The 25,846-nt window shown below is 41.8% G+C and overlaps 1 protein-coding gene across 1 annotated transcript; it reads right to left on the bottom strand.

The window, feature by feature from the left end:
* Positions 1-5,820: 5,820 nt before the first annotated feature.
* Positions 5,821-25,239, bottom strand: LOC134497607 (sodium channel protein type 5 subunit alpha-like). The gene is made up of 12 exons (XM_063303332.1): positions 24,975-25,239; positions 24,258-24,362; positions 22,338-22,446; positions 19,636-19,790; positions 18,916-19,083; positions 18,461-18,589; positions 15,564-15,773; positions 14,054-14,110; positions 12,518-12,655; positions 11,172-11,276; positions 9,595-9,865; positions 5,821-7,287 (listed from the first exon to the last, which is right to left on the bottom strand). Exons 1-12 carry the CDS (start codon positions 25,161-25,163, stop codon positions 6,131-6,133), a joined length of 2,793 nt encoding a protein of 930 aa, XP_063159402.1. The 5' UTR covers positions 25,164-25,239; the 3' UTR covers positions 5,821-6,130.
* Positions 25,240-25,846: the final 607 nt, after the last annotated feature.

The following is a 25,846-nucleotide window of genomic DNA, read 5'->3' as shown; positions in this document are numbered from 1 at the left end:
TACTAAGTCCAGTCCCTTAAATCGATTCTTCACCTCCACTGCATATTCCTTAGGAATATTAGTGAGCTCATATCTAGCTGATCTGTGGGTCTTCCCTAATCTCTTTAGTCTGATCCTAAATTGTGCAAGAAGAAGTTCATGATCTGAACTACAGTCAACTCCAGGTCTTGTTTTTACCGACTGTATAGATGTCCACCACCTTTGGCTGCAAAGGATGTAGTCAATCTGATTTTGGTGTTGTCCATCTGGTGAAGTCCTGGTATAAAGCCGTCTCTTAGGTTGTTGGAAGACAGTGTTTGTTATGCAGAGTGAGTTGCCTTGGCAAAATTCTATCAGCCTATGTCCTGCTTCATTTTGTTCTCCCAGGCCATGCTTACCTGTAATTCCAGGTGTCATTTGACTGCCCACCTTAGCATTCCAGTCTCCCGTGATGAAAATAACATCTCTTTTAGACGTGTTGTCCAGTAGGTGCTGCAGATCCTCATAGAACTGCTCTACTTCAGCTTCTTCAGCATCTGTGGTTGGGGCGTATCTTTGGATCACTGTGATGTTAGATGGCTTGCCCTGAATTCGAATTGAGATCATTCTATCGTTATTTGGATTGTATCCAAGCACTGCTTTAGCCACTTTACTATTAATTATGAAGGCTACTCCATTTCTTCTGTGGTCCTCTTGTCCACAGTAGTAGATCTGGTGGTCATTTGATGTGAAGTGGCCCATTCCAGTCCATTTCAGTTCACTGACGCCCAAAATGCCTATCTTTAATCTTGACATCTCACCAATAACCACATCCAATTTGCCCTGGCTCATAGATCCTACATTCCAGGTTCCAATGGTGTGTTGATCCTTAGAACATCGGATTTGCCATTCACCACCAGTTTTCACGGCAAGAATACTGGGGTGGGTTGCCATTACCTTCCCCAGGGATCGCATTTAGTCTGACCTCTCTGTCATGACCTTTCTTTCCCTTGGGTGGCCCTTCACAGTTTAGCTCATGGCATCATTGAGGTGCTCAAACTCTAGCACCATGACAAGGTAACGATCCTTTGCTGAAGATGCTTCTCATTACTTTTCCTAATATTTCAGCTGGAAGCGATTGGAAATACAGAAATAGAGAATGATGGATCCCATGTCTATGCTTTTCCAGTCCCAAGGCACCCACAAGCATTGATTCTGTGCCATAAATGGCTACGTTGGATTCCCATTATTTTATTTGTTTATAAGATTTATACAGCCACCCATCTTGTGGCACATAACTCTGGGCAGCTAACCACAATGATAAAATCACAAACAATAAAAACAATAAAGCCGAAAATCAAGAAAAAACAGGCGCCCAATCCACCATTCACATCTGTTCATCTATATCAGTGTTTCTCAACCTTGACTGCTTGAAGATGTGTGGACTTCAACTCCCAGAATTCCCCTTTATTTTCCCTTGCCTTGGAACTTCAGGAGACATCTTCAGAACTGAGAAGTTGAAGTCTATGCATCTTCAAGTTGCCAAGGTTGAAAAACACTGATCTATATAATCCAACCTTACTATCCCAACCTTACTCAATTTACAAGCTTACTTATTATCCCAACCTTACTATCCCAATGCCTGGGGGGAAAGGCAGCTCTGTATAGCTTTCCAGAAGGTTAGGATCTCCAGGGAAAGGTGCTGCAATGGAAAACATGTGTTTCCTGGGTCCTACTAGATGGCAACATTTAAGGGACCTGGTGAATGCCCACTCTATCCAATCTGGTGGAACAGGCAGATGCTTTCAGGGAGGGGGGGGCACCAATAACCCTGCTCTGTGCCATGCATTGTATACTTGTGTGTGATTTGCACTTACGATGAAGTCTGTCCTAAATGGAGGGAGAAAACCATATGGTGCAATCGTTTCCTACTTCTGAATCTATTTTTGTTTAATACACCCAACTGTACCCATTCATGAAGAAACCATACTTGGTCTTATTTATTCCAAAAAAACAACAACCCACCAGTACTGTGATGTGTCTTACTGGGCAGTCCTGGAAACTTAAAAACACAACACTTGAGATGAAACCATGTTACATTAATATCTTACCTGGTTTGCCAAAATGCTTCCCCATTCAAATATTTAAATCTTGGCATCAAATATCTGCCTTCCAGACTCCCTTACGTCTTCCAAAGCCTTGCTTTGATTCTACCCCATTAACAGTTATGCGAGCTGCCCTGAGTTATATTCAAGATGGACAGCCATATAAACCTTATCAATCAATCAATCAATCAATCAATCAATCAAATGTTTGTGGTTGTCCTTGGCTACCCCTATATGTATATTTGTTACTGGCTGTTTTAATTGAGGTTTTAACTTTGTTGGCTAACCAAGGACACTGTGGCGAGAGAGGTGGCCATATAAATAGATTAATTAACTAAATAAATATACAGTAGGTAGCTAGGGATTTGAAAATCCTCCACGCCTATATCAGAGTCTTTTTAGCGCTCCTGTCTGAGATTTGGAACACTTTCCCAAAGAAGCTGATTTGCTAGTGGGGAATGTCCATTTTAAACTTTAAAACTGCTTTTTTATTAATCTTGGTCATTTGTTTCTGTCAAGAACCATGTCAATTTTGCTCTAATTGACTGTTTTTATCTTATTTTGAGGATCAACTATTGGAGGATCGGAAAAAAAATTAGCAGTCCTAATACATGGGTTTTTATTCTTGTTTTATGGGTACAACTGGAACAACTTTTTCTACTTCCAGAAATTCTGTGGGGATTTTCTCAGTTCTGAAGATGTCTCCTGAAGTTCCAGGTCAAGGGAAAATAAGTTGGCTCCAGGCAGTTGTGCCGCCTTTTGAACTTTTCCTTCTGTGCCAGTCCCTGTTTAATTCTTCCACAATGAAGGGAGAGGACACCTTACTCTAGGTGGGATTTCAACTGGTGAAGAAGTGAAAAAAAAAATTATCCCAGTATTGTGGCCTTCACTCAATTCACCCTCACTGGGAGAGTCTTAATCATGCGTCTCTGGCATCACATGGCGCTGCGATCTGGTAAACAGCCAAAACCCCATCTTTTCAAATCTTTATGAAGTAAGTAACTTCATTTATGAAGTATTATGAAGTAACTCCTCTTCCCAGGATATTTTGAGAACTACAATTCCCAGTATTGGCTGAGGCACAGGCATTCACTGGGGTCCTGTGTCAAAAAATTGGAGTTGTGACTTGTACTGGTCAGTGACCGTAATAAAATCAGTTGAAATTGAAATTGAAAAGCGAAGCCACACCGCTTTTTTACATGCATTGGTGCACAACAAAAGGGGCGGGGCTTCAATGGCATAATTTGGGCTGCCATCTTGGCTTTTTTGACATTCCCCATCTCCAGACACACACACGCTGGCAGACCCCCCTTTGCTGGACAATATATTTTAAAGGTGAGGGGTTGTCCTATGCATTTAGTTACAATTAGGGACCTGTAGAGAGTAAGGAAGAGGACCTTGACAGAGGTAGGCCAGCTGAAGTCCAAAGCAAGCAGAAAGTAGACAAAAGTGGCTCAGAGACCTCCCTAATTCACATGGGCTTAAGAAGGGGAGGAGGGATTAGACAATGAGATTTGCAGGATTCTGATATATATTCCCAACGTAAGTATTCTTAGCCTTCCTGTGGAGTTGATTCTTGGCCTCGTCTACCTGGTGGGGCTGACAGGACCAAGATCTCAGTGATCTTTGAAATAACTAAGCAAAGTCAAACTTGGTCAGTACTTGGATTAGAGTTCATCAGGAAATCCTAAGATCATAAACAAATTTGGAGAGTGGGAAAAAAAATCCAGAAGGTGGCAATGGCAAGCTACTTCCATATTACTGCCAAAAAAAACCCAACACTGAAGTGTCCATGGAGTCAGCAAGGATCAAGATCAACTTGGGTCATACCTTAATCATGGCCAGGTAACTTGCACCGCTTGTTGCAAAGTATGAACACCTTTATTGTAATCAGTGGAGGAATGAAAATGTTCTCCTCAGTCTTTAAAGAGCATTTCTGCAGCGGGGGCACCATTGGGCACTGAAGTGAAATGTGTCAGACTTCAGTACTCCAAAATCTTGGAAGATACTGCCATCTAAAGGTGCTTGACTATCTCACAGCTGTCAGTTTTTGCAAAGCAATTTACAAAAAAACCCCTCAAGTTAGTTAAAATGCACCAGCAGCAACATCCCTTAGAAAATAGGTGTCTGAAAGCTGAACCAACACGTGTGGTGGAGACCACTCCACCACAAGGAAGTTCTTACAGAGGAAGCTCAGCACCAAGTACCTCATTTTATGCTCTCCCCAAATCAGGAATTATGGTGGACTGAATGTGACAGTGAGCAGAGCACGCACTTCTTCTGTTCAAGAAGCCAAGCTCCATTTCACCCAGACTGTGAATTTTTCTCCTGCTGCTAGGACCTGCCAAATGGAGCCTCCTCAGAAGATGGCAGGCACTAAATACGGTTCCCTGGTGGCCTCTCAAAGACGGTTGTTCTGATAAATCCCACAAATCCAGGACTTATGTGTGTGGCATGGTGATGCTTTCATACAGTGAATAAAGACAAACTGTGTGAACTTTTATATAAGGTTTACTTGATATAAATAAGATATACTGAAATATGGAGAAGTTCCAAACCAAATAGGCTACTGATGGACAAGCAGCAACTGAGGGCCAACAACTGTGCCCTAGCTGGTCATCTTTCTTAGCAAGATAGCTTCCCAATTATACTTGTAAGATGCTGACTGGTTTCACATACTGCATTAAGCCATAGTTAGCTTTACCACGGTTTGTTGAATAAGCCACAATTGGCTAGATTCCCAGAGCACAATAAGCCAAAATGGGATGTGCAAAACAGAGTGGTTTGTCCTCAAAACATTCTGGTTTTCCTCAAGGATGTTCCATTTTTCAAATAGTTAGACTGCATCGGGAAAACCATGAACTACTTCCTGTTCTGGAGAATACATTTTTGGAAATGCACAAACCTCTGGAATGCTTAGATGATCAGAGGAAGAAAATAAAACATTCAGAGATGAACCACTCTCTTTTCACATAATTACAAAATACATTTCTAATAACACGCACAAACTATTTCTATTCTTATGTATGTTCATACATTTTCATGCTGATGTACGTAATCCCACTTCTTATGCTACATGAATTCATGCAAGAACCTTCCCTTGGGTAGGAATGTGCAAGAGCTGAATTGTTTTACAAGAATTATACTAATAATTGTCACACAATCTCTTACATTGTGTATCAGTTCTTCTGCATAGGAACATTTCGAAAGTTCCCATTCTTTTACTGTACCAAATCAACACATATCTGCAGGCATCCTTCTTCCCTAATCCAACTTGCTCTTCTTGCTTCTTTAAAAAACTCACGTGTTAAACAAATATCAATCCTCAACACACAATTTTGTGACCTGTCACTGTTAAACTTTGATCAAATGATGCAATAAGGAAGAGACCAGTTAACAGGGCTAGTCCTTCTACGTTGGCTGAACAAGATGGAGAACAGCTTCTGATCTCAGATAGTCTATCTCAACTGCAAATAAACCAAGCCTGATTGTTTCTTCTCCCTAAGTAATGTCATGCTTGAGGCTAGCTAATTTTTGAAAACCTAGCTCTCCAGATTTTTGAACAATGTTTTTGAATAATACTACAAATAAGAGAATCTTCACCAGTAGAATCTTGTTTCTCTTTGACTGTTATTGGTGACTCTTTAGCTCAATCCTCCTCAACAAAATGTCCTCTAGATGTTTTTGACCAGTGTTCTAGACTGTGGCCATTTCCTCGCTAGAGACTTAGAGCCTTCTTTGTATCATCCAACTGAAGTGATACAACGTCTGTCTTTTGGCGTAACACAGGTTGGTTGACTCTAGAAGATACTGAAAATCACTACTGCAGAAATGACGTATGGTTTGCAGAACCTCCAGACTAATACAGGAAACTGTAGTCCAAAACATCCAGAATGTAGGAGATTGGGGAACTCTGTTGCAACTGCAATCTTTAATTCCCACTGAGGATATGTAAGAGTTTTCACAACCACTAATGGAAAAGCTGCTGGGTTAACTATTTATGACAGTATTACTATCTGTTTCTAGGAAAACTCTGTTGGGACAAGAGAAAATCAGCAAGCTGTACATCACTTGGTGTCTTCATTACTGTCAGAGAACTTCTCCTGTTGAACGTCAGGAGTGATGCTAGTCACATTACTGTATGATGGAGGAATGACCACCGAAGACAGACTCTGAGAATTACTGGACTGGCTGCCTTCATCTTCACTCAGTCGGAACACAGATAGGCTTTCCTCTTCGGGAATATTCTCCAGGGAGATAGCGACACAGGCTTCCTGAGATCTTTCCTTTCCTGCACGCTGAAGGAGATGCATCCTAAAAGCTCTCTGTATTATGATGGCAGACTCATCCTGTTTTCTCTTGGGAGTTGTTACAATGGGCTCATAGGCAATCTTCTCTGGATACTTTTCTTCTATTTGGGACTCAAGTGAGTCCATTTCTCCAGATTCTCCCAGCACCCTTTTAGTAAAAGCAAACAAAATATCCAAACAGTGGATTTTATTCCCATTGACTATTGGAAGGTCCATGGACAACAGCTGTTGGCTGTTTGGTTTCGGTACCCGTAAAGGTTCTGCCAGGGCATCTGCGAAGTTTGACAGTGCTGAGTAAGAAATAAATTGGGTTGCTTTGGGATCAAATTTTGCCCAGATCTCATAAAAGATTTCAAAGTCGTCGTCACCTAGCGGCTCTGTGCTTTCTTCGGTGGCAATGTTCAAATTCTCAATGATGACAGCAATGTACATGTTAACTACAATGAGAAATGAAATAATGATGTAGCTAACAAAATAGGCAATGGCCACCCCACTGTTCACACACGGGCTCTTCTGTGGGGTGGAGTTGATGTTCAGAGCACAAATATAGCTATCCTGACGAGTGAGCATTGGCCCAAGAAGTTCATTCCAGCCAGCCGACGTCGTTATTTGGAAAAGGCAAAGCATGCTATTGCCAAACGTTTGGAAGTTGAAAATATTGTCGATCCCTTGCGTCCAACTAGCACAGGCAAAATTAGCCATGCCGAAAATAGCATAAATGAACATGATCAGAAAGAGGAGGAGTCCGATGTTGGTGAGAGCGGGAAGGGACATCAGCAGGGCAAAAAGCAGGGTGCGGAGACCTCTGGCTCCTCTGATCAGCCTCAGAAGCCGGCTTATCCGGATCACTCGAACAACTCTCAGGATCGTAGGCGGGAAGTTGAGACGTTGCCAAAGCTGTGTGGCTGCAAGGCCTGGAAAAAACACGGCTTCTTTTCAATATCAATCAACATGCAACCAGGCTTCCAATTTAACTTAACACTCTGTTCTTCCATACCCCATTCAGAGACCTTCAACAGATTTTGGATTAAAATGAGTTTAACTTTTTTAATTCTAGCATTTCGGGTTTTGACAATTAAATGGTTGGATTTTAGGGAAATAAAGTTATTAAAAGTTTAATTAAGAGTAAGAGATTAACTTTCTCATATGCTTTTATACCTGTGATGAAGAAGGTCGGAAGTCACCTGTCTTTTATACTTTTCTATCTATTCTTGCACTGTTTTAGTTTTTCTTGTTTCTTTTTAGATCTGCAGTCTATCTGTTTTATAGTCTGTATTTTGTATTTTAATTATACTTTGAAAAATATTAATAAAGCTTTAATAATAATAATAAATTAATTCTAGCATAGGAAATTGCTAAAATAGAACTTGCATTCTTTTTGAGGTTCTGCCCCCCCCTCCACAAACCCCCCCTAGTGTTTTTTTCCCCCCCTTTTTCTTATGAGTGGCCACAATGGCTGTTCTGAAAACAATTCACATAAATATACCTTTCACTGTTGGAGCAGAATGGAGTCTTTGCTTTGAAGCGTGTTATAAAATCCTGATTTCCCTCAAGGCAGTTTAGGTTGGCAAATTTAAAAACAGTATTTTCCTACAGTAATATTGTCTTTCTTCTGGCAAAACCACCAGTGAAGGACTTTTTTATTACTCTAACCCAGAGTTTCTCAAGCGTGGAAGCTTTAAGCTGTGTGGACTTCAACTTCCAGAATTCCTCAGCCAGCTTGCTAGGGAATTCTGGGAGTTGAAGTCCACACAGCTTAAAGCTGCCAAGGTTGAGAAACACTACTCTAACCCATTTCTGGTTCCCTATAATAAAAAAGATGCAAAGAATAAACTATATTATTATTTGATATAGGCAAGAGCAGAACTGGCCAAGTTTCACTCTGATATAACCATGAATAATCAGAGAGGGCAGAGTGATGTCATGTCAGTTAAAGTATGAGTAATAATAGTACTGTTGATTAGAAGGAATGCAGTAATTGGGAAAAGCAAGCAAGTAAAGCTAGGCTTTGTTTATTGACCTAGAAATGTACAGAGGGTAGCAGAAAATCTCATTTCCTCTATTTGTGAGCCTTTTCTCATACTTGGAAGTGGATTTAGACCATGGGATGTTCTGGGGTCTGTGGACAGAATTCAGGGGGTCCATATACTTGAACGGGGGAAAAAAATCCAGCCTCCTTTTCACAATTTAATTGTATGCATTTAAATGTATTGTTCTGAGAAGGTGTCTGTAGGTTTTACCAGACTTTCAAAGGGGTCCATGGCACAAAAAGGTTAAGAACTCTTGATCTAAGGCAGCCTTGCTCAAGCTTTTGACCCTGGAGAGACCCTTGAAATATTTTCCAGGCCTCGGGGAATCCCCGCACACTCAGGCTCAAATATAGGCCAGAAGTTACCAAATTATTATATTCGTTTCATGGGTAGGCCTGTCTATACGCATTAACCATGTTCTTAAACTAAAAATAAAGAATGAAACTTACCTCTCTCATGTGAAGTTGCCTGAATTTGAAATAATTTTTTACACAAATCATGATCTCCCAGGGAGCCCCTAGTGACCTCTTGCGGAACCCAAGGGTGCCACGGAACCCTGGTTGAGAAAGCCTGCTCTGCGCTGTCAAGACTGGAACTTTCCCTTATTTTGTTAGGTTTTGTGTTGGAAATCACAAGAACTTGAAATATATTACTTGGATAAAAGAACACTCTTATTTAGATGGTTTTAACTTAGGATTGAAGGTTCTGCCTACAATCCAAAGTGATCCCTCTGCAATAAACGAAGCACGCAGTATTGGGTCCAGTGTTGACACTACCACTTAGCATTTGTAGGTGTGAGAAGTAGAGACACTGCAATCCTTCAGACACTCTGTTTGATTCCTTGCCTTATACGTCCTACCCATACGTCAAAGCAGATTGTTTTAAGGATGGGTAATGGGTGTTCAGGAGAGAAACTTTATGGATTATCTTTTAAAAAATGTTTTTTGCGCACGCTCACAGAGAATCTAATCAACAAAGAGATCCATCAGCTGAGGCTCGCTCCCTTGGAAGTTTGCTCTTCCCAAATTTGGCTTTTTTCTCTCCTTTGCAACCATGCCTTCCTAAATCTGCACTACACATGTGAAGTGGAAGCTTATGATTGTAAATAAGTACACCGTGCAAAACGTTATTTGCCTTGTGTCTAGTTAGCATTGGCAAGCAATGACCTTGCAAACAAGGAAGCTTACTTACTGACTATTGAAAGAATTACAACCACCAGATCAAATATGTTCCAGTTATCTTTGAAGAAATAAAGCCTCAAAGCCAACAGTTTCACTAAGCACTCGCCGGTGAAGATCGCGACAAAGACACAGTTGATCTGTTCAAGAAGTAGCTTAGCAGCCGCGTCTTCACCTTCGTGTTCCACTGCCATGACCACCACGTTTAAGAAAATGAGACTCATAATGAAAAGTTCAAAGGCTTGCTTATTTACAATGTCAAAAAGCAATCGCTGGAATTTATTCTGCGGGAGGGAGGGAAGGAGGGAGGGAGGCGTTAGTGCAAGATTCCAAAGCAGTGCAAAAGTGACATCAACTCTTCCGATAACTATTTATCCCCGACATGAGGCCATTAATAGAACCTAACAGAACCAGGAAGGCAGAAAGGGCTGTATCTGAGGAAGTCCTGATGGGCTACAAGGAACTGCTTCTATTGCCGCTGCTGTCCCAGGTTGATTAAGTTTCTTTATGACCCTCAGGAATCAAAGAAACTGCCCAAGAGATTTGGCTCCCCAAGTTGAAGGCATTTCGTTGCCTCCTTCCTGCCTGGCTGCCAAGGGCCAACCTGAGGATATGCTGTGGCATCTCTCTCTCCAGGATGGGTTGCCCAAAGAGCCCAGGACATGTTGTTGGACTCCCTTCCTTTCTTCTCGACCCGTGAGACCGCTTGTGTGCTTCGGGAGTTTTCAAGCTGGCCATCTCTGGAGTGGGCTGAAAAGTTTCCTGCAGCCTGGGCTGGGGCTGCCCAGCTTCAGATTCCCCTCGTAGAAGGAGGAGATTGAGTGGATAGCCACCCACACTGTTCTGGCATCCCCTGGCTGGGCTGGGCTACCAAAGCTCCTGGCCAGCCTATGCAGGGAAAGGAGGGGTGGTGGTGGTAGGGCTGTTCCATCCCAGCATGGGCTTCCAAGCTTCTGGCCAGCACCCCAGGAAGTTTCAGACTCTTTGACTCACTCTGCCAAAGTGAACGGCAGCGCCTTTTCACTTCAGCAGAGAGAGTCACTTCATCACCTCATCTGAATTCTTTTACATTAGCCTACTGCGACATGGTAATAGTGGCAAGGTAGCTGGGATATTTCCTGTTTCTTTTTAAACAAGCCACTGCCCTTCGCATAGCTACTTATCCTGGTAACATGGAGTTGTATAGTGGACAGACAGCAATGCATTTGATTTCCTCTTTGCAGGTGGTGGGGAAAAGGTGTTTGTTCCTGTAGGGCTCACAGTAGCTCAGGGGACCAAGCCCTAAGGGAATGACATGTTTTGTGCTTTCTTATGAATCAGCTGACAGGAGTGCAGATTGGCTGGCATTGGCCTCAGCTTTTTCCCTGCAATTCGCAGTTGCAGATTATCTCAAACTAATCTGGACAAATTGAGCTGACTTTGGCACAGCCTTTAAAATGTTGGTCATCCTTACCTAGTTTTATAAGAGCAATACATTTGAGTAATAATACTAACCATGCAGGAAAAAAATCTCTGGCTTTACTAGAATTTCTAAAAAGTCTTTCCGAGTCCATAATAATGGAAATGCAGTTACGTTTTCAACTGCCTTACCAGAGGTCGTGGAATGGTCTTGTGTGGCTTCTTGCTACCAAGCTTTTTTAGTGCATTATAATATTTCTTTTGCTCCTCTGACAAAAAAATGAGTTCTCCACCTAGGTATAAGATAACAACAACACTGCTATTAAATTTTAAAAGTGTATTTGTACCTGAATCAATTCGTTTCTGTTCAAAACACACGAATTGTCCAAAGCCAACTAAGTACTTAATGCCAATAAGTAGAATTTAACAGACAGAGCTCAATATTGATTGACATAGTGATAAAGTCTGAAGATGGATGGATGGATGGATGGATGGATGGAAGGAAGGAAGGAAGGAAGGAAGGAAGGAAGGAAGGATGGATGGAAGGAAGGAAGGAAGGAAGGATGGAAGGAAGGAAGGAAGGAAGGAAGGAAGGAAGGACGGACGGACGGACAGCCTTCTAAAATATACTCTTTAATTTAAGTGAAAACAATTCTTGAATATGGATATGAGTAGCCCAGAGTTCTAAAACTTTAAGTCATAATTACGATCGAACAAGGAATAAACCAGAGCTTTGTGGTTCTCTATGACTCCTGTTTCTCAGAATCTGTCCGTGCACTCTGTAAAGTCATTTTTATTGCTTTCTGCTACAAGACGTCAAAGAGACTTGTAGCTCCTTTGGTTACTGCTCTTGCTCTGAGCTGCCTAGTTTATCTCGTGACTCTCATGAAACAGAGACACTGTCCAGACTAACTTACGACTTCCGTTTGGATTTTCCAGGCCATGTCATTTGATTGACCGTATGGCCTAAAAGATTAGGGAATAAATGTGCTATCTAAACCACCAATGATAGCTCTGTCAGTAAGTGAATGATTGATGGTGGTTATTAAGAAGCCAAGCCAAGAGCATTTCTGGATTTCCACACGCTGCATGGAGCAATCAGTAAAAGAGCCATGCCTAGGCAGGAGAACAGGCTTGCCTTGGTCAAGAACCCTTGCAAAATCTATGGAAATAAGATGACCGGGTCCTTTCGGTCAGTTCTAAGAGTCTGGTGCCTCAAACATCTTGTTGATTTTGCTGCAAAAGATTAACAGGATTGGCCCTTCCACAAACTTTCAAATTTGTGGATTTATATATTCCCTTACTACTGTGCAGGATTGCACAGTAGTAAGGGAATATATAACATGACAGCAAGACGGATTAGCTGCTGGGGACCACTCTCTTTCAGCCTGGGTCCTCCCCAGGGCCATGTTCAACTGCCACCTCTCCTAAGCCCTTGTGAAACACAACACTGGCAGACTCCCACCGGGGGCACATGAAAGATTTTGTAACTGTTTGTCTTCATGTGTCTTGATTGTCTGTTTATGCTAGGTACGTATCTTTTTCCTTTGCTGGTTAAAATTGTCGATAACCACGCCAATGAAGAGGTTCAGCATGAAGAATGACCCAAATATAATAAAGATCACAAAGTAAATGTAGGCGTATTCATTGTTTTCAAAACACGGCTGGCTAGAGGTCTGAAATTAAAAAAGGGAAAAACACATCGTTAAATAGAAAACACAGGCTAACTTAAATTTGGTCTTAATATGACACAAATGACCTATATCATAATTCTGGATTCCAACTTTCCTTCTTCGGGATACACAGAATGCTCTCCAGAGGAGCATCATAGGATTCAAAGGCATTGTCTTTGGAGCTGGCATCTTCCCTGCCCTGGAAACTCCAGTGCAAAAGGATCCCACGCGGCTTGCAGTTTTCCAGCCAAAGGACAGCCTCACTGCTAATCCTTGGCTCGAAAGCCCCAGCGGAATTACTCTTTCCTTGTGGAAAGGTCAACAAGCTATTTGCTCTTTTTTAATTCAAGGTGCTGAATTTGACAGGAAACAGAGCTAACTGCTCGGATGAAACTAAGCTTCAGCATCATGCTTGATCTTTGCTGGCGGCTGAGTCCACTTTCAAGCCTCTTAGGATTCTTCCATTTGAACTTCCCATAATATCATCCAAGGTGCTGCTTGCTATGCACGGGATTTGCCCAGTCAGAGCATGCTTTTGTTTTCTCTGCTTTGCCTTATCAAAACTTAAACTTTGCTTTGCCTGACTTCACATCAGAACTGGAACTTCACTTTGTTTGACACCTAAACTTGTCCCTGGCTGTCGCTGCCTCCTGCTTGATCTAGAACCCAGGGGCACTTAAGGCTCCAGCCGGGACAGAATATTGATTTTGTTGCCATTATTATAGCAATTGGCCATCTAACTAAACACCCAAATGGAGGCTACGAAAATAACTATTCCAGAGCTCCAAGCAGGGAATGTTTGGAAATCTGCTGGATTTCCTATCCTATACATGAGCTGCGGTGGTTGCGGTGGCAAAGAATGGCTGGATTCATACTTCGTGCTTATAAACCTATAGCATAGATTGTTCCTTGTTAGTTGACAGTAATGCCTGGACCGACCCACTATGGCTTAGCAAGAAGTGTGGCCCCAGTCGTTATGGCTTAACAAGGCATGAGTTTAAAAATCCTGGCTTAGCCTTATGTGTGAACCTAGACTATTTTTAAAATTTTACTTTGCCACTAATTTCACACCCATTTAGGTGAGGTGAGCTTCTGCATGGTATAAAAGTATAATGTCCAAAATAGGGTTTCCCAAGCTGGAAGGGAATTTGAGTATTTTCAGTTTTCAGTTTTTAAATCCAAACCTGCACCTAAGCAATACAAGCTGACCGATATCAATCTCTTAACTGTTCTTCTAGCCACACTGTTAACCAGCTTTCAAGATCTGCTAATATTATCCCAGAGCTTCTCCAATGCTCAAGTTGGAAAACTACAATTTGGGACAATAGTGCAAGATTGCTAAGCAAGCAGGAAAATATTTGAAAAAAGGAGAAATGTTGCAACTTCATTTTCATGGCTTACGTCGTTAGCAGAATCTACTGCGGCATACATAATGTCCAACCAGCCTTTAAATGTTGCCTGGATAAAACATATAAAGATATAAGTAGGCCAAATGATTAAAGTTTTCTGTTTTTTCCCTTAATTTGTCTGACAGTGGTGGACCTTACTGTGTTCTCTAAATCCTTATAACCCTTCCTCAGTCTGCCACCCAAGGAACTCTTCTGTACTCTGGTACAGAACAGGAAAATTGGTTTGCTACTTTTTCTTCAGGAGTATATAAAATCCTCACTAGACAGAGAGAACAAGTACAGGTAGTCCTCACTTAATGACCACAATTGGGACAAGAAGTTCAGTTGCTAAGCAAAGTGGTCATTAAGCAAATCCAACCTGATTTTACTACCTTTTTTATGGCAGTCATTAAGCGAATCACTGTGGACATTAATTGAACCATGTGGTCATTAAGTAAATACACAGTTTCCCATTGATTAAGCTTGCCAGAAGCTGGCCAGGAAGGTCAAAGATGACAATCATGTGACCATGTGATGGTCATAAGTGTGAACTGGTTGCCAAGCACCAAAACTGTAATCATGTGACCGTGGGGATGCTGCAATGATTATAAGTGTGAGGACCAGTCGTAAGTCAATTTTTTCAACACCTTCCTAAGCCTGAACTGTCACTAAGCAAGTGGTTGTTGAGCGAGGGCTACCTGTATTTCTTTTTCCCACAGTCTTGGATAAAACATAGATATATAAAATTATGCAGGGGATTCATCTCTCCCATACCTTATTTCTATATGCTGTGTCACTTTAAGCATCTAGTTTTCCTGCCTAATTCACTTCAGGTATAGCAGCTGGGCTGGATGGGCATAATTTGAAATGAAATTGCACAGGAAGTTAAGATGGGGAGCAGTATTCACTTCCTCTTGTCCATCTGCCTCTTCTGATGTCCAGAACATATGTTTTGGAAACATCCCATTTGGGAATGGGATAGAAACAGAGACTCAGATTTAGTTCTCCCCTCCTACCTGGTCTGACAAAGGAACCATATTAAAAGAGGACCATGTTTTGCTTGATATGTAAAAGAAAAAACAGATGACCAACTTCTGCTCAAGGCAGCAAGACTCAAAGCTTTTTTTATTAGATAAAGTTGTCCGTTTTTTACTGCTAAAGTTAGGGGAATTAATTATGACTATTATTAATGTTATTTATAATACACCTTCCTAGGCCCAAGATTCATTTCACTGTTTTTATGAAATGCCAGGTTTAGATACCTAGAAACCCTCATGTCGCTGCTAACTATAACCAACTTGCCGTTCTACTTTGCATCTGGACTCTGTGCATAGCACAGGGACATTTTAATTGCCATTCAGTTTTCTTTGCCCAGCACTGCTTTTTCAAGCTGTCCTCCAAGCTTATTTAGCAAAGCAAATTTCCCCACAAATCAACTTTCAACGATCTGCTATTAATAACATACTTTGGCTGCATACATGCACCTCACAAAAGGTATTTAATATCCATTTTGTTAAACATACCACCTGAAGGAGAGCCAGATACCCATTCCCAACATGATCAAAGTTGACAGTCTTATTAATGCAATTGTTCTTATTTTCAGTGTTCCGACATGAAAATTTCCCTCCAAACAGCTGTACCCCTAAGATGTTAAAAGGGAGCCAGAGAACAATGCAGACAAGCAGCACATTTCCAATGGAAGGGATAGCACCGGCAAGGGCATTCACAACAACCTGAAAGGGGGAAAAATGGAGATACACAATCAATTCTCATTGCAAAAATAAGCAGCACCAACAAATGAGTACTCTTCTTATCCCTTTATCTATGCAGCAAAATGCATATCGCTGCCCATCTAACACATGAGCTCTGGGCAGCTAACAATGGTCAACAAAAACAATATAATAATACCTACCTTATTAAAAAAAACAGCATTAAAATAATCATCATACAATAACCAAGGCTTCAAATCACAAACTCAACCACACAAAACAACTTTGTGCTTTATTCTGGCATTCCAGCTCAGCGCCAGGGAAAAGCCTGGTATTCACAGCCTTCTGGAAGGCCAGGAGGGTCGAGGCCCTCCAGATCTTGTGGGGAGGCTATTCTATAGGGCAAGCCTTGTGACAGAGAAGGCAGAAGTCTTCAGTCTTACAAGATGACATTGTTTAATAGAGGGGACCTGGAGTGCACCCGTTCTTCTGGATCTGTTGGGACAGGCAAAGGCCCTTGAAGACAGATGGTCCTGCAAATAACCTGGCCCTGTATCATGCAGGGCTTTGAAGGTGATAACCGGCGGCTTGAATGGCACCCGGAAGCCTACTGTTACAGTGGTCTAACTTGAGCAAAACTTGGACCATCCCAAACTGCGCATGGACCAGTTGAAGCTCTGAAGTCTTTTTCTTCTCCTTCATTAAAAATCAGGAGGATCTGGGAGAAGAGCAGATGAACTAAAAAAACATAATCAACGGGTTAAAAGTTTCAAATCATCTCAGACAGAGACAGGTGCTACTATATGCCCAGAGGAGGAATTTTTCTTTCCCCCACTGGGCAGTATTTTGAATAATAAATCTCAATATAAAGGCAATGTAAACTAGGTAAAACTGCGTTCTTCAAATATGTGGCTGAATTTGACTAGAGTAGCAGCAAATATTTTTCTTTTTCAGTTTCCTTAAAATCTTAAAAAAGTGTTTTAACACTTAAAAAGTGTTAAAAATCTTAAAAAGTGTTCACCAATATTCCTGCCTTTCAAGCTATCACTTCTTGAGTATGTAATGCATCATGTCTTACTTTGAATCCATTCTTAAGCTGCATAGCATCCCCTTCTGAAAAATGCACACCACCATTTTTGGCTGCTTTCTCATTAACTGGGCCCAGACCTCCTGCTTCATTTTTTAAAACGTTTTTTTATCCCGCCTTTATTATTTTTATAAATAACTGAAGGTGGTGAACTTATCTAATACTCCTTCCTCCTCCTATTTTCCCCACAACAACAACCCTGTGAGGTGAGTTGGACTGAGAGTGAGGGACTGGCCCAAAGTTGCTTAGCATATCATGGGTCTAAAAAGGTCACATCACAAATGTTATCATGCTTTTCTGCATTGTCCTGATTCTAGTTGAAAAATGGAGTAATAATGCGACTTACTCTACACAATTGCTAAGACTGGGCTGAGTTGTGGTAAGACAATCACAATTCAGTGGGGGGAAATATTATGAACATTGCCAATAAATGTACTGTAGGAGAAAATGATCATAGCTTCCTCCTAGTGGCTGGAACAGACATTCTGTCATTTGGCCTAGATCACACAACATTCTGCTTCTGTTCAGCGCCTTGAACTTTGTGGAAGCAAAAAAGAAACGTAACAAAATGTAGAAGAGGAACTGAGGAGCCTTATGATGGTGAAAGAAGAAAGTGCAAAAGCTGGCTTGCAGCTAAACCTCAAAAAAACCAAGATTATGGCAACCAGCTTGATTGATAACTGGCAAATAGAGGGAGAAAACGTAGAAGCAGTGAAAGATTTTGTATTTCTAGGTGCGAAGATGACTGCAGATGCTGACTGCAGTCAGGAAATCAGAAGACGCTTAATCCTTGGGAGAAGAGCAATGACAAATCTCGATAAAATAGTCAAGAGCAGAGACATCACACTGACAACAAAGGTCCACATAGTTAAAGCAATGGTGTTCCCCGTAGTAACATATGGCTGCGAGAGCTGGACCATAAGGAAGGCTGAGAGAAGGAAGATCGATGCTTTTGAACTGTGGTGTTGGAGGAGAATTCTGAGAGTGCCTTGGACTGCAAGAAGGTCAAACCAGTCCATCCTCCAGGAAATAAAGCCAGACTGCTCACTTGAGGGAACGATATTAAAGGCCAAACTGAAATACTTTGGCCACATAATGAGAAGACAGGACACCCTGGAGAAGATGCTGATGCTGGGGAGAGTGGAGGGCAAAAGGAAGAGGGGCCGACCAAGGGCAAGGTGGATGGATGATATTCTAGAGGTGACGGATTCGTCCCTGGGGGAGCTGGGGGTGTTGACGACCGACAGGAAGCTCTGGCGTGGGCTGGTCTGTGAAGTCATGAAGAGTAGGAAGCGACTGAAGGAATAAACAACAACAAAATGTAAGAAGGAAGCGAGCTTAATAGAGGCCTTATCAAGTAGCATGCGCTACAGTAGTCAACAGGTGACTGAGCATGATAGGAGCATGATGGGGTTATAGTCCAAACTCTCTGGAGGGCGTCAGGCTGAACGAAGCTGCCATACTCTGAATAGAAAAAGAGGCCTGGCTGAAACAATGCATCAATCCTGTTCCTCTGAAATAAAAATTTCTAGTTCCAAAAGACAGACCTATTTGAAACCTAGCATTAATCTCTGGAATAAATATTTTCAAAGAAGGAAGGAAGGAAGGACCATATATTGAATACCTTTATTCCTTTAAATCTAGACAGCGCTCGAAGAGGTCTCAGGGCCCTCAATGTTCTTAGAGATTTTGTGGAGATATTACTATCACACTGTTTTGTCTTTGACGTACCTCTTGCTATAGGAAGAGAAACCTGTGAAAAACGGGGAAAAGGACAATTCAGCTGCAAAACGCAACCTTGTCATTCTGGTTCTACCCTCAGGAAAAATTGTCCATGCCAAGAAGCTTAGCAAATATCAATTGTATACCTGCTATGGAAGCCCTGGCCAATCATTTCCCCACCCCCCCACTCCCACCCATCCACTTTTTATTCTGCCCTCCATCTATTGCCTTCACTATCTCAGGAAATGATAGTTAATGGTTTTATCGGGATCTCTAAATAGGAAACTACTAATTCTGTGCCTAATTCCACATTGCAGCAACGCGCATAAAAAGATAATGCATGATACTTACACATACAATAAAGAAGTCAAGAAGACACCAGCCATTGGTAAAATATTTTCTAAAGCCATATGCCACCCATTTGAGAAGCATCTCCAAGAAAAAGATACAGAAAAAAAATACATCGGCGTAGTTGAGCATGTTTTTTATGGTCCTTATTTTATCAAGGTAAATGTCTTCAAAGATCTGGAATGACAAATCAGGTGCGATTTAGACTACCATAAAGTGAAATATTATAACTTGGTGCTAGCTGATGATGACAGATCCAGTGTGCCTTCCCAGTTTCAAAAATGAAGAGCTATTGTTTAATTAAGGAGCCTCAAAGCCTCCTTGCCCAGGTGAAAGTTGCTTGTTCATCTGAGAACGACACTATTCTTTATCCCAGCAAAGCCCTCCTGGCTCAGGCCAAGGTGTACTTTATTACAGCATGTTGTGGTCAACCTGGTGCCTCTAGGCTCTCGATGACCAGAGGCAGAGATCTTCCCCACTTCTCACTCTTGCATCCCAGCAGCTGGTATTGGAGGGCTGGTATTCCCAACTTGGGCTTGAGGCTCAAGACTAATGAGAAATGTGAACATCCTCAAATGTTTACATTTTATATATGTATAATATATATATAGATATATAATACTGAGAATGCAGAAGTATCTTGTTAAACGTCTTCAGTGCCTTATTAACAACAGAAGCCAAATAAAAACAGAGGTGCCCCAAACCATGTATTTATTATAGTAAACTTACCAGAGCACCACTACTCAATAAGATCATGAATATAATAAAAGATTCGAACCAATTATGTCTTATAATTTTGTAGCAGGTTTTTCTAAGTTTCCACCAAGTGTTGCCTGGAAATGCATTAGTATTCACTCTGCAGCACGGAAAGAATTTCGTGAAGACTGAAACAAAGAGAAGTCGAGCAAAGAAGTCATCAGTCCCGTGAAAATGGGTCAGCCCATCCCTTCCTAGCTCCTTTTGAGAAGAGGAATGGCAATCTATTTCTTTGTCTTCCCACATCCCTTAATTTCCAACTGATACTCTTTGCAATGTGGAGCTCCCACCAATGAGGGCACAGAAGAAGAGCTACTTGTGAGAATGAGCCCACTGGGGCACTTACTTATGAGAAGATTGGCCTAAGCTACCAATTCCAACTGGCTAGTAGCGAAGCAAAGATAATGATTTATAAATTTACCTTCCAGTATGCTCCAAACCCTGCCCATTAGAGCGGGGGGTGGGGGGGTGGAGGCAAATATTTTCACACCCACCATGCTGGCTCCTTGAACTTCATGTAGGGGATCTGGTTTCAGACACAGTCCCTCTGACAATCCAGACTCTCAAGGATTTCTCATACGGAAAAGCATATAAAGTAATGAGATAGAATTGGAAAGGGTTATGGAGAGCTTCCAATCCAATCCTCTGTTTGGTACCGGAATCCAAATTAAAGCATCCTCAGCAGATGGAAAGGCTCTGCTTGAATATATCAAGTTAGTAATAGGCTTCCCAGTAAATAGCTCTTACTGTCTTTCCTAATAATGCACTGGAACATTCATGCACAGATCTGGGTTTTTAATAAAAAAGGAAAACAGCTGGGGTGGCTTAGCATTTTCTGATCTCCTTCCAGTAACATCTCTGCTTACGTATTATTGTTGTTGTTGTTATTATTATTATTCCTTTAAAAGAAAGTTTGGTGTGTTTCCACTACACAAGTCTGCATATTATATACATGTACTACAGTGGGGTTTGCAGATTGCTTTTCCACACATTTTGATCATCCTCCATGTTTCTCATTTGCCCCTGGGCTGTGACTTGCAACAGGTATGTGGAACGTGTAATAAAAGAAGGATCTCGCCTGGAAGCAGGGTGCTTTTAAAAAAATATGCGTCCTCTTCATAGACTTCTGAAATTAGCTACAATGATGGAAGGACGATGACATACGCACACACGAAATGACATTACAATGCACCCCCATCCTCACGCAACTGCATCCTGATCTCAGATGTGTTGGAGATGTTAACAAATCAGCATGCCTCCATTAGCATGTAAATGAGTTTGTCCCATGATGCAACTCTCCATGCTTGTTAGAGGAAGCTGTTTGTTGCCACTCCCACTTCCTCTCTCTCTCTTCCTCCTTCTTCCACCCACTGAGGAGGCAGCATGCATGCTGCTCTCTATCCCTCCATTATGGCCACATGCTTGGGCCTTGAAGAAGCATTCTTCCCATTTTCTGCACGCAGCTCTTAGCAACTATGAGGGCTAAGAGTTCATTAAGTTTAAGAAACAGAAGAAACCAAGAATCTTCATTTTTCCACAGAAGATGGATGTAACTGAACCAAGAATAAAATCAGTAAGACTCTTTTTACTTTTAAACCTACTTTTTCTAAGCATATGATTCTTTATGCTTGGGAGGACTGAGTGTGTAAGATCAATAACCTGTATTTCTCTAACATGCTCATTAAAGCTATCTAAGACGATATTCTTTTTCTGTGTGGCTTCTCTGCTGTGTTAAGCTCTGCTCCATTCAGTGGTCCTAGCTGTCCACTAATGGCTTCAGGATGCAAGTTTGTGAGCTGTAGGATTGGGGTCATGATGTTAGGACTCACTTTCCACCCTTGCAGTTACTTAGGTTCCTCTTGTATATTTATAAATCCTCTCTTTGATCAAATTAAAAACCGTCATCTACCTTGCAACCAGACCTTCTTGGTGCCTGGAGTACTAAAGTAAATGTAGCAATACTTTGTGGTGCTGCTACACAAGGGGCCAGAGCTAATCCCACAAGTAATTTTAAGAGAACTCTGGCAGTCCTACCTAATTTTAATCTCATACAGGAGGAAACAAAATAACAGTATATGAAATAAACGATATATTCTTTCCTCAAAAATAGAAGTTAATAGTGGCTAACATATAACAAATGAAATAAATCAGTCTGTACACAATATGGTAAGCCTATGTACAGGTGCCCCAGAACTTCCTAGTGATGCTGAGGTTTTTATGTTAACAGTCAAACTACTTGGGAAATCAGTTTGCATCAGAAAAGAAATATTGTTCCAATCATGTGAATTCCATTACAGAACAGAATATTGACCTCATACCTTGCTGGCCGAGATATATGAAGTGGCACAAGCATCAGTGGGATGATGACCCATGGGCCTGGTTAAGGCCAGGATCAGACCTGCAGAGGCAAAATCTCTTGGTGGTTGCTGCTGCTTCTTCAAGCCTGTAGTCAGAAGCATTTGCCTATGTTTTTGTTAGCCACCCAGAGTTATCCGTTTAAGATGGATGGCCGTATAGAATTGCTTAACAAATAAATAAATAATACGCTGGGCTATTTATGAGCGGGAATGCATATTGGATTTGGCACATTTGCTAAAAAGGATAACCACCACTGATCAACACTGCAACAGATTTCTTTATCTGGGTGATTTTCTGCCAAGAAAGCTGGTCTTCACCTTGTGGGAAACAGTCCTGAGGTTCCTTCTTGACTACTGGCAACTGACAGATAGAAGATCTCTGATCCACAGTGCTGGTCTCTGAACAGCTCGTGTCGTATTCTGACCTCTGGTTATATTAAAAAAAAAAGAAACAAGAACAATCAGCATCTAATTCACATGGGGAATTAAGATAGCTGTAGGCATTATTCAGGGAACATTCTACCCATTATGTTAAAAGAGAAAGGCTGTAGCTCCATATACTTTTTATCAGAGCTCTGACATCTCCAGGAAGTATGTAGTAAACCTCCTGTATGATACATAGAAAACTTATCCATGACACAGAGTGGTAGGCGGCAGTATTGCAGCCGAAACTCTCCCCACGACCCGAGTTCAGTCCCAGCGGAAGCTGGATTCTCGGGTAGCTGGCTCAGGTCGCCTCAGCCTTCCATCCTTCCGAGGTCGGTAAAATGAGCACCCAGCTTGCTGGGGAAGGTGACGACTGGGGAAGGCAATGGCAAACCACCCCACTATAGTCTGCCAAGAAAACATCGCGAAAGCGGCTTCCCCCCAAAGGGTTGGACATGACTCGGTGCTTGCACAGGGGACCTTTCACCTTTCAAGTTACACACATTATTGTAAGCCACAAGGAAAACATGATTTTGGGACTGTCTGGATCTGGAGATTTCCCATCTTTGGTTGAGGATGGGATTGCACTGCCCCAAACAGCCCCAGTGCACAGTTGGAAGTCGTCCTAGACTCATGGCTCCTCCTTGAAGGGCCTTTGCACAGCTCCATCTTGTGGAACAATTGTACCCACTCCTGGTCCTGCTCCTGGTCACTCATGCCTTGGTCACCTTGCAATTGGATTGCTGCAATGTGCTTTATATGGGGCTGCCCTTGGTGTCCACTCAGAAGCTTCAGCTGGTCCAGAAGGCAGCAGCAGAAGTAGTTATGGAAGTACCACAATATGTTCACCTCTACTTCATGAGCTGCACTGGTTACCAATGTACTTCCAGGTGCAAAGCAAGGGGCTGGTTCTTACCCATAAAATCCTTCATGGTGGGGGCCAAGTTATTTACTCTCCCTTATTATTTCTGCCAGTCCAGTAAGATCTAAGTTGGCATGCTCTGGATCCTGTCACTTATACAATGTCATCTGGTTGGACCCAGGAGATGTGCCTTCTCTGTTGCTGCTCCCAGCCTTTGGAACAGCAATCCACCACTCCAGAGATCCAGCTGGGTCCAACCCAGCCTGCCTTAAAGAAGGGATTAAAGACCTGGTTCTTTCCTCAGGCGTTGGGTCTGGGAGTGGTATGACCTACTGAAAAAGGTTTTTTCCAGCATTTAATGTGTCTCCATGTTCTTGTTCTGAATTAGGGTTCTATCCTCTGTTTCATTGGGTGGTTTTCTAAAACTGAGTTATTGTTTATTAATGATGTATGCTGCCCTGAGTCATGTGCTGAGGGGGTGGCTACGCAAGTATGAAATGAAAATAAGTAAATAAATGAATGCGTGAAATGTAAAAACTTTTATAGGCATCTTGATTGGCCGAGTTGCTACAACAGCTCCTGAACTGAGATTTTGAGTCTATATAATTAGTGTTGCTAGTGGGTATATTGCCCACTCAAATGACATACCTTTGAAGGACAGGTGCCACTTTCATGGATTTTAAATTGGCTGCTTGCCCACACAAAGGCAGTAAAGCAGCACAGGAATAAAGGGGATCCCTTGTCCTCCCCACACAAACTCAGCTCTGCCTTCCCAGCCCTGTAAGAAGGGCTTGTTGCATGCCGCGGGGATGAGACCAAAAATCTCTGGAACCCTTTTGTAAGATTAACCTCAGGACTGTAACTTCTCTAGTCAAATTTTCAGAGAATGCAAAGTACCATTTTCTCAGCGAGTAACGAAGCTATCTTTGACCATTTTTTGTTTGTTTTACCTTGGGAACATCCAAAGACCAAATACTTGTACTTTCAGAAACTTGAGAAGAGAGTCTTCGACCTTCACCTTGGCATATTTCTCTCCTCTTTCGTAGATTGTTCTCCTAGATAAAGGTATCCAAGAAATAGTTTACTATGCCAAAATGTTTTGCTCTTCAAGTTCAAAACCAAGAAGCTCCGCTACCATTTTTTTAGAAACATAAAATTGTGTTAAAATCAGTACAGAAGAAGTGACAAAACCGTCACTTATTCCAAAATATTATCAATGTAAATGGACACATTGTTAGAATAAATTATGTCATCCACATTGTTTGGGCATGGGATTTGCTTTGCCATGTGTATAAGCATGTGACAGCCATATTTATGGATGATTCAAAAAGTCTACTGAACCCAAAGTTTTATTCCAACAGTGGTACCCAAATGTCTCCAGAGACGCATATATAGAAAGAGAGAAAAGCCAACACCTCATTTATTCCCAGCATCAGTATTGTTATCCTGGCAAATAGCTCTTATTATCAATTACCTTGTCTACTCCCTTTAGATGCCACCTAAAGTTAACTAGTGCTAATAGCAAATTCAATTGGTGAATGTCAACAAAAAGGAAGCCAATACGGAACCACTGAAAAACTAGAAAGAAGCTTTTTCCCCCCAACATTTAATTATATTTTATGGCGAATAAAGAGAGCAGTTTATGATGTGAAGGCCTTGTTTCCTACCAGGGTACTAAGGTCAACTTCAGTGATAATGCATTCTTCCTCCACACTTAATGTCTCCAGCTCAGCCAGGGGAACACAGGCCACCTCACTGGAATCTGTCACAAAATCTTCCTGTTTCCTACCCCATGGTGGTTTGTCCCAGTTCCTGAAAGTTTCCTTGCTAGCAAAGTTCTCTGAGATCTCGTTCATGGGCTCAGCATCACAGGTCTTTTCAACAACAATTGTCTTGTTCGTGTTCCTTGGGCCTGCGGTCTTCAGCTTCTGCAGGAGCCCGTGGCAACAGCAATCCCACAGGAAAAGTCTGACAGATCGCAACCCTCTCTGGATGACAGCAAAAGCCTTTTCAGGTTTCGGCATGTGGTTATCTGCCTCTGTTTCAGAATCACTGCTACTGAAGGAACTAAGCAGGAGAGCTATAAAGAGGTTGAGGACCTGAGTGAAAAATAGCAAGATTTTAAAAAAAAATTAGAGAGAAAAGAACCAGTTTGAGAGTAAGACATTTAGATTACCACCCTATCCATAGTCCCTGGGAAGTAAGTCCTGTTTAACTCAACACGGCTTAGTTCTGAATAAACACAGGATTACAATATTGAGCCATTTTTTCCTGCAGTGTAAATGCTACGCTGTGGAAGTAGTCCCTGAGGACACTGTGCTCAAAGACCAGCAGCCTCTTCAACAAATGTATTGCTCCTGAAGTAACTGGATAAAATATTTCATCTGCTCCTTATCTGACCCTTTAATGCAGTATTGAGGGAGTCAGGGAGCTTCAACAATGCTCCATCCCTGCATCATGAACTTATATATAAGTCTTAATCTATACCACCCTTTCCTTCCTACAGAGCCCTCAAGGCAGCTAACAGTCAAAACTCCAA

Source organism: Candoia aspera, chromosome 4, assembly GCF_035149785.1.
Source record: "Candoia aspera isolate rCanAsp1 chromosome 4, rCanAsp1.hap2, whole genome shotgun sequence".
Classification (NCBI taxonomy): domain Eukaryota; kingdom Metazoa; phylum Chordata; class Lepidosauria; order Squamata; family Boidae; genus Candoia; species Candoia aspera.
The sequence above is the reverse complement of the archived record's forward strand: the minus strand, read 5'-3'. Positions and strand labels throughout refer to the sequence as shown.

Coding starts and splice junctions, on each gene's coding strand:
- LOC134497607 (XM_063303332.1), bottom strand. CDS start 25,163: ATGAACGAGATCTCAGAGAACTTTGCTAGCAAGGAAACTTTCAGGAAC. Junction 24,363..24,974: donor AAGTTGACCTTAGTACCCTG/GTAGGAAACAAG, acceptor ACCTTTATCTAG/GAGAACAATCTACGAAAGAG. Junction 18,590..18,915: donor GTCTTCTTGACTTCTTTATT/GTATGTGTAAGT, acceptor CGTTTTTCACAG/GTTTCTCTTCCTATAGCAAG.